Source organism: Eleutherodactylus coqui, chromosome 5 (assembly GCF_035609145.1).
Source record: "Eleutherodactylus coqui strain aEleCoq1 chromosome 5, aEleCoq1.hap1, whole genome shotgun sequence".
NCBI lineage: Eukaryota > Metazoa > Chordata > Amphibia > Anura > Eleutherodactylidae > Eleutherodactylus > Eleutherodactylus coqui.
The window spans coordinates 265,504,788-265,516,081 of record NC_089841.1 but is presented as its reverse complement, the minus strand read 5'-3'; the positions used below and the strand labels follow the sequence as shown (position 1 = coordinate 265,516,081).

Here is an 11,294-nt window from a genome sequence, read left to right as displayed (position 1 = left end):
AGAATCCAATTAACTCTGCATATCAGACTTCTTTTCAAAGTACAGTCTCGTCCTCCTGGAAAGTGTCATCAGTAGGCGCAGTGGACTGGAACCAGGCAGATTTTTAGACACCCCAGACGCGAGCATGAAAAGTTTTCTCCAGTCCGGAAATTGATGGTGGAGGCATTTTCACTCGGACCAGTGTGAACATGCATAGAAGGGACTTATCTTGTTCATGACACCAAGATAGCTCTGTCCTGCTGCGTCCGAGGAGCGAGTCCTAGCCTAGGAGACAGCAGGGATTGGTGTAGGCCCTGTCACTGTGGCTCTTCTGTCTCCCACCCGGAGGGTAACCAGGGACACGTCTAATGTGCCAAGGGCAGGCTATTGAAATTAGGTTAACCGAGATAGGGATTACCTTTAGTCATCCTTTGTCACGGGTGACGCCACCGTTCCTTCCTCTGCAGTAATCTCTCTCTCTCTCTTTGTGAATGAATAAAGAGAACACACAGGGGAAAGTTTTAAAGGCAAAACTGGGAACAGTCGGTAACGCCATTTATTAAGAACACAACTTGGAATAACTTCAGTACAGTCCACATTAAACATCCACCAGCAGGATAGGTAGTGCAGAAGAACATGTAAGCTGACAGGGAGGAAAACACAGGAGAATAGAGTGGCTTACACAGGCCAAGTTATCTGTGGTTCTCTGGTCCTGGACACTCTCTCACAATCCAGACTTGACAACTTTCTACCACTACACACTCATGGAGCAGTAGAATTGCACTTCACTCTGCACGGTGGGAAACTCGCACGTCTTAAGGGGTGCATTCACACGAACGTATATCGGCTCAGTTTTCACGCCGAGCCGATATACATTGTCCTCATGTGCAGGGGGGGGAGGCTGGAAGAGCCCAGGAGCAGGAACTGAGCTCCCGCCCCCTTTCTGCCTCCTCTCCACCCCTCTGCACTATTTGCAATGGGGAGAGGTGGGATGGGGCGGGGCTAATTCACGGCACTTAGCCCCGCCCCGTTCCGCCTCCTCTCATTGCAAATAGTGCAGAGGGGCGGAGAGGGGATGGGGAGGAGGCAGAGAAGGGGCGGGAGCTTAGTTCCTGCTCCTGGGCTCTTCCAGCCTCCCCCCCCTGCACACGAGGACAAAGTATATCGGCTCTGCATGAAAACCGAGCCGATATACGTTCGTGTGGCTTCACCCTGAGGCTGCACAACTTCTTACTCCCTAATAGCATATCATCGCATTCATTCACTAGTGCACCTTACATCCACAAATATATATAACAGAGTCACATGACCAACAAAAAGATACTTTCCCAGACATACATAGTAACATAGTATGTAAGGCCGAATGAAGACAGTGTCCATCTAGTTCAGCCTATTTAACCTCCTTGTTGATCCAGAGGAAGGCAAAAAACCCCAAGAGGCAGAAGCCAATTAGCCCTATTGGGGGAAAAATTCCTTCCCGACTCCCTAATGGCAGTCAGACTAATCCCTGGATCAACCTGTAGTAGTTCTTACCTGTCTGTATACCCAGATCAACATCCCTCTGGCCACCTAAAATCTATATCCTGTAATAGCCTTCCGCTCTAGAAAGACATCTAGTCCCCTCTTAAACTCCTCTATGGATTTTGCCATCACCACATCCTCAGGCAGAGAGTTCCACAGTCTCACTGCTCTTACTGTAAAGAACCCTTTTCTGTGTTGGCGATGAAACCTGCTTTCTTCTAGAAGTACCGGATGCCCTCTTGTTACCGTCGCAGTCCTGGGAAAAATGGCAAAGAAGTTCAATATTGATAAATGTAAGGTTATGCACATGGGCAGGAGAAACGGATGTCACCAATATACACTAAATGGGGTACTGCTAGGGAAAAGGGATATGGAAAAAGACCTGGGGGTACGAGTGGATTATAGACTAAACTGGAGTAACCAATGCCAGTCAGCTGCTGCAAAAGCAAATAAAGTCTTGGGGTGCATTAAAAGAGGTATAGGGGCGAGAACATTATTCTACCGCTATATAAGGCACTTGTCAGGCCCTGCATGGAATACTGTGCACAGTTCTGGACTCTGGTGCTCAGGAAAGATGTTACAGTGCTCGAGGGGGAAGCAGAGATGAAAGCAGGCTTCATTACCAAAATAGAAGGGGGTTCTTTACTGTAAGAGCAGTGAGACTGGAATTCTCTGCCTGAGGACGTGGTGATGGCAAAATCCATAGAGGAGTTTAAGAAGGGACTAGATGTCTTTCTAGAGCGCTATGATATTACAGGATATAGACATTAGGTGAGCAGCAGGTTTGTTGATCTCAAATGTTGATCCAGGGATTACTCTGGCTGCCATTATGGAGTCAGGAAGGTTGCTTTCCTCTGGACCAAAAAGGAAGGGGTTGAAACAGGCTGAACTAGATGGACATTGTCTTCATTCAGCCTAACATACTATGTTACTATGTATAGTAGACGACAGTGCAGCTGTTAAAGGGACTGTTACTGAGGCTGCCCCTTGGTGTGGCAAACTCCAAAAAAGAGAGATCAGATGGTGTATCAGAGGGAATGTACTAATGGCCTATTTACACATAACGATAATTGCTCAAAACTCATTAAAACAAATTTGAGCAATAATTGTTTAGTGTAAATACAGAGAAATCGTTCACTATTCGCTCGCGGTTGTTTATCATTGACTTTCAGTCAGAGAAAAAACAATCACTGGGTTGCTGGCTTCTTGGGGCATTTAAACACTCCCGCACATAGAATTTGAAGCGCTGAGCGAGAAGCCAGAAATGTCTTTTAGTCTAAACACTCCGCATGAGCGCTGCCAACCTTAGCGGTGATGTTAGCGCTGTCGCCTGTGTAAAATGGCCATAAGAGTCAAACCAGGACAATGAATACTTCCTCAACAATGGGGCATATGTGGGGTGGGCCTCAATAAATGCTGAATTGAGTGTTTACTCATACTGACTTTCAGGGATTAGCAGGCCAGCTAACAGTGTAGTGAGATATGTAAGGCTTGAACATCTGCTACCGACTGTGATTGGGATCTCTTATTATACTGAATCTAGGAACTTGGAGATAACATCGTTGGCGTTAGTTAGTTAGTTAGTTATCTCGCTTGGACTACTAGGATCCATAGCGCCGATCTAGAATGGCCACGACTGAGAGCATTGTTGGAGACCTTGTTTATTTCTGCAGAAGTCCGTGGAATATGGATAGTGTATTCACAACTCGTTAAAGGGGTTGTCCCGCGAAAGCAACTGGGTCTATACACTTCTGTATGGCCATATTAATGCACTTTGTAATGTACATTGTGCATTAATTATGAGCCATACAGAAGTTATCAGAAGTTATTCACTTACCTGCTCCGTTGCTAGCGTCCTCGTCTCCATGGTGCCGTCTAATTTTCAGCGTCTAATCGCCAGATTAGACGCGCTTGCGCAGTCCGGTCTTCTTCTTTTCTGAATGGGGCCGCTCGTGCCGGAGAGCGGCTCCGTGTAGCTCCGCCCCGTCATGTGCCGATTCCAGCCAATCAGGAGGCTGGAATCGGCAATGGACCGCACAGAAGCCCTGCGGTCCACCGAGGGAGAAGATCCCGGCGGCCATCTTCAACCGGTAAGTAAGAAGTCACCGGAGCGCGGGGATTCAGGTAAGCACTGTGCGGTTTTCTTGTTTAACCCCTGCATCGGGGTTGTCTCGCGCCGAACGGGGGGGGGGTTGAAAAAAAAAAAACCCGTTTCGGCGCGGGACAACCCTTTTAAGTCAAGCTGCATACAGACTGTGAGGATATCCTGTATTGAAGTGTGAACCTAAGCCCGTACGTGTTCCATACTAAACAGCAATGTTGCTCAATATTTCACCTACCATAATTGTGTTTAATTGTAATTAGGATTAAATGCGGTTCGGTAACAGAATATTTGTGCTCATACCCTATTCCTCTGCAGTTGATTAGTTGTAAAAAAAAAAAAAAAAAAGGTTTTTATTTTCGTAACTCCGTTGTCCGCCTCGTATCCTGGAACCTACGTCTTACACCAAACACTCACAACATATGATTGTGGTCAAATGGTAAGTAAAACCAAGCGGTGTCTGTCATGCAAAAACATCTAACTCAAAACTTCACTGCGGCAGAGCCTAGCAAATAAGAAAGTCAGATCCATTTAACAGTTACTAAAAAGTGTCTGGCCCCTAAGGAGTTAACGCTCGGCTCATTGACAGACTGTTACTATTTGTAAATAGCTGCTACTATTTCAGTAGTGAACATGCAGGGGAACAGTTACTATTGTGACATGCGGCCCCTTTAAGCCAGAAGGGCAGCGAGCGGCTGTGCCCCGGCATCCTGCTGCCCGGCATCGCCCCTTTAAGAGTGCAGAGGCTCTCCCTCATCACACCCGCCGCCGCTCTCGTCGGGGGGGACAGGCGATTCCTGGAACAGCTGAACAAAAAAAAAAGAAAAAAAAAAAAAAGCTCCGGCGGTTTCAAGATCCCCCATTAGAAAATGTGCCTGATTTGTGGCCAATGCTTTGGGATGTAAAAAACTGAAGGAGTAGCTATGGAGATAGAGAGAGCATTGCTGGCTGCTTCCTTTGACAGGTGTTGAGTAGGAAAAGTCTCAAACAAGCATGTATGCCAAAGGGAAAGGATCCACCGTCCCTTCTGATAGCCAGGCGAGGGAAAAGTAAGTCCATTCATTGCTTTATATGCTGAGCGCGGTGCCGGCGGGGATCGGAGTGCTAGCCGGTAGTCCTGTCCGTGCTGGGAGGGCTCGGGGCTCGGGATACTCCAGCGGATGAGATCACGGACTTCTGTGAACTTTCCTGTCCGGCTGCACCATGTATTGATCACTGATCGCCGGCTATATGTGGCTCCCAGCACTGTTTGAGGGACCTGGAAACTTTTTCTATTGTGATACATGTGTTTGGATGGATTTGTATGTAGTAATGCCATGCCTTGATTGGTGAGTGATGCCCATGTTGATGTGGGCATTGTAACCAGGCTGGCGGCTCACGTACTGCTCTTGTGTTTGTCTCTACACCATTGCATGAAGTTTCTTGCACTCTTGAAATTCCCTCCTTATTTTTGGCTGGCTCCTGCAGCCGCTCTGGAGGTTCTCCCTGCTGAAGTCTGTCCTACTTCTATGCTTTTCCTTTCTAATGCAATCTGTGCTTTTAAGTAAATTGCACCCCTATGGAAGTTGTTGGCTTCCTCCCTGGTACAGCATGCTCTCCATGCATCCCACCCCCAAACAACACAATACAGAACCCAGCAAGGGATGCCCCCATACAGAGGCAGCTGGAACAATGACCCCTTCCTAATCCTACACTGCTCATTACGCTTCCAAGCATCTTCTTGTACATACATGTATGGGCATTGGTACCCCCATAATCAGCTTTATAATGTACTTTTTTCAGTGGTGTGAGTGATTGTGTTTCTGGGCAGTGAGGCACAGACTGGGCAAGAACTAGTTAACTTGATTGTCATTGTGGCAAGACAAAGCTGACACTCCACCTCTGCCTCCTTCTGGTTTTCTCAAGCTTGGGACAATAATTCCTCTAAGAATATGGATTTAAATATCATTTCTTACAAGAGTGCCGCCAGCTGATTCCCTGCCTTTATGGAGTAGATTTCAGAGATTTGTTTGATCAAGTTGGCAAAGCATCTCTGACTGATTGTGTCTACTTGTATATAGCTACATAGACTTCTATACTATCTGGTGCTCATAGGAATGAATTGTTATATGATGTAGTATTTGCAGAGTTTATTATATAATATCCAGCTTTGATTCAGTTCGGTGTCTGTACTTTCCTAGTATTATGTAATACATGTTTCTACACATTGACATTGTTTGTAGTTACTTTGTTCTGTTATGATTCATCATCTGGATACTTTTGCCATCTCTTATAGTTGTTTACCTGTCTATTCAGTCTTCTGCTGGCTGGGGGCGCTGACCACATCTTTCTATTCCTCACTTAGAGTAGTTTATATAAAGTGTAAAAGTTTTTGGGTATCTGTGTGTCTCTGTGGAACGTTCCAGCGGGCGCTGAGCAGACTTCCCACAGATGGATTTCTATAGCTACTCATCACACATTCTATTGTTTCTTGCCAACTATGTGTACTTTGCTACAACTGCTACCTGGGTATTATGTCCGTAAGGAAGCGTGTCCTATATATCCTGTTCGTGTGAATAGCAGAAGTCCATGGATACCTTCATCTTGATTGGGATTTACACTTGACATTGTCCATTGGTTTTTCATAACATCTAATCGGAGAACAAACGCTTACAACCATAGGAGTTTTCTTAGAACTTTTAGAGTTGGTTATTTGGTCAGGCTTATTTGTGGTGTTGCTCTATTTAAAGGGATTGGCCAGCGTTAGAAAAACATGGCTGCTTTCTTCAAAACACAGTGCCATCCATGTCTGTAGGTTGTGTCAAGTATTGCAGCTTAGCTCCCATTCAATTCAATTCAATTGAACTGGAATGGAATACCACACACATCCCTATGGGCAAAGGTGATTTGCAGAAAGCAGCTATGCTTTTCTGACTCTGGACAACCCCTTTAACCATGTTGATATTAAGAGCAGCAGTAGTAGAGTGTCACAATTGATAGTCAGATAGTGTGTACTATTCCTCCATTGTCCATCAGTGAAACCGGTGTAAACCGCAGAATTATTGATGTATGATGCCAATGCAATATAGCTGAAAAGTATATAAATGGCTTGATTATTCAATATGCTGAAAAGTAATCAAAAATCCCACAGATCTCAAGGAATGTCATATCTAATGTTTTACTGTACAGAGATGTATACGTATGCCTAACAAATGACTCTCTGCTTACAATAATGTAGTATGTGAGCCTGCGCTTTATGCCAAGTGCAAATGATAAAATGCCTCTGCAGTGCCACCTATTGGAAGCTGGCTCTGTGGTAGTTTGTGTCACAGTAGTATTATATATACTATGTCCCATTTGCATACCAAAGTTCCAAGTGGAGTATTGGATGACCCATAAGTATCCCCATGCTTACTTAGCACCCTGCAAAAGGAGAAACAGTAGTCAGTACCCCTCCAGACCAGCATTAAAGGGATTTTCCAAGTTACTGATTTTATATAGTTTTGGCTCCCCCATGCCCAAAACTATATAAAATTAATATACTCACCATAGTAGCGGATGTTCGCTTCAGCGGTCCAGCACCTTGGCATCTGACAGATGTCACCCAGCTAGCACGCCTGGTGATGTCCTGTAGACCAATCATGTGGGGTTCTAATGTAGAAGCTCCAAAGCAGGTTTATGGGACCTCACTAATGATGTCCCTGCCGGCCTGCTATAGGATAAAGTGGTCACGTGTAAATAACTCACGTGACTCCCCTGCAGCCAATGGAATCAGAGATCACAGCAGCAGCCAGCATGCTGCAAGAGGTGAGTATTATGGGTTGTTTTTTCCTAGCTAAGGGCTCCGCCCCCACTGCCACGAGGTACATAAATGTGTGGTGTATGTATATATGTGTGTATGTGTAATATATATATATATATACAGTGCTGCTTTTGGCATTCTGGTATTCTACTCTGAGCACACGAGACAACATGCAAACTACGTGTAACTAAAAGCTGGTAGGCAAAAGTTTCCTAGTAGTTGTTATAAATTGGTTGTCATTAGTCATCCCCCAATGGTGGCTAATGAACACTGTTCTTTGGGTTGCTGCATAATATGCTGCTTGAATAAGAGGAGTAGCCAAGTTATTTTAAAGCTATAGGCTTCACTAGCTATAACAACATTATTTCAAACACCATGCACGGCCCGCTGGAAGTCTTCAATAAATGCTCTTCTTCTATATATGAGTCAGGCTGCGTCCGCATGGGCTACAAAATCTCGCTACAATATGAAGCTCCTGATTTCCAATGGGTTTTTTCATGTTTTGTAGGCCGTGCGGATGCAGCCTAACATCTATGCAACCATAAAATTTATAAAACTCATCCAATCCCCAATATTAGACACCAAAAAATCGGACAGCACACGGACACAACCGCACATGCTGCCTGATTTTTCTGAATCTATTGACAATGCGCAGGCTATTTTCATTTGTGAAAACTGACCAGAATGGGCATGTTGCGCATATGTGAGTAGCCTCTTTGGCTATTACACGGACATGAAAAAGGTCCCCATGAAAAAGCCCTTAATAATCACCAATAGTGCAGAAAAATCTACAAAAGTGATTTTGCAGAATTCCGTAGTCCCATACAATACGATTCCACATAGAGTCATTGCCAGAAAGAAAGCAGTGCTTGCACACCTCTGTGACGTTTCGGAAGACCTTCCCCTTTTCTCAAGCGCATTCGAAGCGAGACAATAAAATATTGCTTTATCTTGTAAGCACTGCTGCCCAGTGAGCTGATACTCTAACAGAAGTCAATGCAGGTTGCACTGCAACTCGCAAGTAGCTGCATCTGCGACCCGCAGATTGCAAAAAATCCAATTTTGCTGGACTTTTTACGATTTGTGGGTCATGATTATGACTACCTGTTAGTCACAACATGACCTGCATTGACTACAATTATATCAGGAGATCACGGGGCTACACTGTGATCTTTGAATGCATGACCCCTGTCATGGCCAAAGTCTCTTTGCAACCCTATCCTTCAAAGCAGATTTAGTCCACCTCTTCTAGGATGTTAAAGTGCGGCATAAATCTATTGGTGGCATAATGGCAAAGGCAAAAGTTTTTCTCCAGAAAATGCCACCCTTCTTGTTATACTCTAGTAACTCTCCCAAAGTTCTCCTGAGTGCCAGACCAATCCTTTGCCAGATTTCCAGTTTGCATAACCACTTTTTTTCTAGGCCTCCTATGTGCCAGATCACTCCATGCCCAGATCTCCTGTGTGCCAAACCAGTCTTTCCCAAAATATTTGTATGCTCAGCCACTTTTCTCCAGCTGTCCTGTGCTGCAGGTCACCTCATGCCTAGACCTCGTGTACCAGATCACCCCATGCCCAGCTCTCTTGTATACAAGATTACCCCTTCCCAAGCTTTCCTGTGTGTCGGACCACGCTTTCAGCTATTAGTTGTGCCAGGCAACTACTGTACCAGTTCTTCCGGACCACGCTTTCAGCTCTTAGTTGTGCCAGGCAACTACTGCACCAGTTCTTCCGGACCACGCTTTCAGCTCTTAGTTGTGCCAGGCAACTACTGCACCAGTTCTTCCGGACCACGCTTTCAGCTCTTAGTTGTGCCAGGCAACTACTGCACCAGTTCTTCCGGACCACGCTTTCAGCTCTTAGCTGTGCCAGGCAACTACTGCACCAGTTCTTCCGGACCACGCTTTCAGCTCTTAGTTGTGCCAGGCAACTACTGCACCAGTTCTTCTGTGTTCCGTACCCTGTCAAAGTGCTGCTCTACCTCAAATGTGTTTTCTCTCTTTCACATCTGCATTCAGATTTTCTGGCGTTTTGGCTTTGTAATAGGAGCTAAAAAAGTTAAAAAAAACCCTGAAGCACTGGTTTTGTGACATGCCGTACCTGAACAGTGGCAGACAGACCCCATTGAGCGCTATAGGGTCCATTGGTTTTTCGGCATGTTGCCTAGCTTCTTCCTGGAGGAAATAGTGCCCAATGCTGCACTCTTATGTCTGAGATTTTATGCTAGATTTGCACAGCTCTGGGGTCTTGCTGTCAAACTGTTAGACTACACAAGTTCATCGTTAGAACCATCTTACTATGGGTGAACATCATGCCAACGTCAGTGTGGACCTCCTCTTGGCTCATGGGCTACAGTCAGCAGCATAGCGGTGGACTTGCCCCAGCTCAGTATCACACTCGCTAGGTGTTTATGACAACAGAGATTTATTTTTGTCTCCATTAAAGGGGTTGTCCCGCGCCGAAACGGGTTTTTTTTTTCAATAGCCCCCCCGTTCGGCGCGAGACAAACTCGATGCAGGCATAAAAAAAACAAACCGTCCAGTACTTGCCCGAATCCCCACGCTCCGGCGACTTCTGACTTACCTTGTGAAGATGGCCGCCGGGATCTTCACCCTCGGTGGACCGCAGGTCTTCTGTGCGGTCCATTGCCGATTCCAGCCTCCTGATTGGCTGGAATCGGTACACGTGACGGGGCGGAGCTACGAGGAGCCGCTCTCCGGCACGAGCGGCCCCATTCAGAAGGGAGAAGACCGGACTGCGCAAGCGCGTCTAATCGGGCGATTAGACGCTGAAGATTAGACGGCACCATGGAGACGGGGACGCTAGCAACGGAGCAGGTAAGTGAAAAACTTCTGTATGGCTCATAATTAATGCACGATGTATATTACAAAGTGCATTAATATGGCCATACAGAAGTGTATAACCCCACTTGCTTTCGCGGGACAACCCCTTTAATTTGTTTTTCTTCTAATACTTTCTTTTTAATAAAAATGTCACATTTCAGAAAACTCTGTAGCAGCGCATTACAAAGATGTTTCCTGAACACGTAATTTAAATTCATGACTATATTGTTAGGATATGAAACTAATCCGTTTTGCTGAAGAGGAAAGAGTTTAACTTCTCTGGATGTTCAGCCTTCGATGTTGGCCTTCTTGACCAGTTAGTTAACATCCTTCTAAACTGACCTTAAAGAAAGAGAAAGTTGTCAGACGTAATCTGGTTAAGTAATGGCCGTCTCCAGTGGAATCTTCTTCAGGATTAGTTCAGTTCCCTCCTCTAATGATGGATTGTATAGTGTGAAAGCTCCTTAATCACTGTTTTGCATACAGGGAATGTCATATGGAAGTTGGATGAAACTTAAAAGTAAATGCTTTCGCACAACTAATATTTCCTAAGGTATCATTTCTGGTGGGTGGGAGGAATTGTGCATGGCATGTTGTAGAAGGAGCAATGTATCAATTAAATGTGAGTGGTAACAATTGGACTTTACAATGCTAGTGACAAAGGGATTTCTGTAGCAGTATTAGATTCAATAGTCCTCAAACTTTCATGTATACTGAAACAAACCTGTGCCGATTTCATTGGGGTCCTAAAGAATGAAAACCCTTAGGACCAAAGTGATCACCGTGCAGAAGACTAGTCCGTCCCAGTAGTCCTAAATGCTGAGTGCTGTATACTACGGCCAAGTGGCCTTTCTTTCTCCTGCCACATAGTGTTCTGGGTAATGGCAAGTGGAGGATATAGCTTTACTTTGTATAGGACCCCATTTCATATAATATCAGCCTTTAATAGGGTCCATGTTTATAACGGTTCCTATTTCCAGGATGCTAAACATGTCAGTCGGCGCCTAAGGCCAATCTCAAACATGCATTCAGTTAAACACCGCTAGAACTGCGTCATTTTACCATGATTT

General features: G+C 45.2%; 1 protein-coding gene across 2 annotated transcripts in view; it reads left to right on the top strand.

Annotated features, from left to right (window-relative positions):
- Positions 1-4,444: 4,444 nt before the first annotated feature.
- SSBP4 (single stranded DNA binding protein 4) overlaps positions 4,445-11,294 on the top strand; it is a 398,281-nt gene continuing 391,431 nt past the window's right edge. Inside the window, exon 1 of one of the 2 annotated variants that reach the window (XM_066604632.1) lies at positions 4,445-4,650. In XM_066604632.1, coding sequence (XP_066460729.1) covers positions 4,595-4,650 — 56 coding nt within the window. In that variant the 5' untranslated portion in view covers positions 4,445-4,594. The remainder of the gene's footprint in view (positions 4,651-11,294) is intronic. The other variant, XM_066604633.1, reaches the window with a different exon arrangement.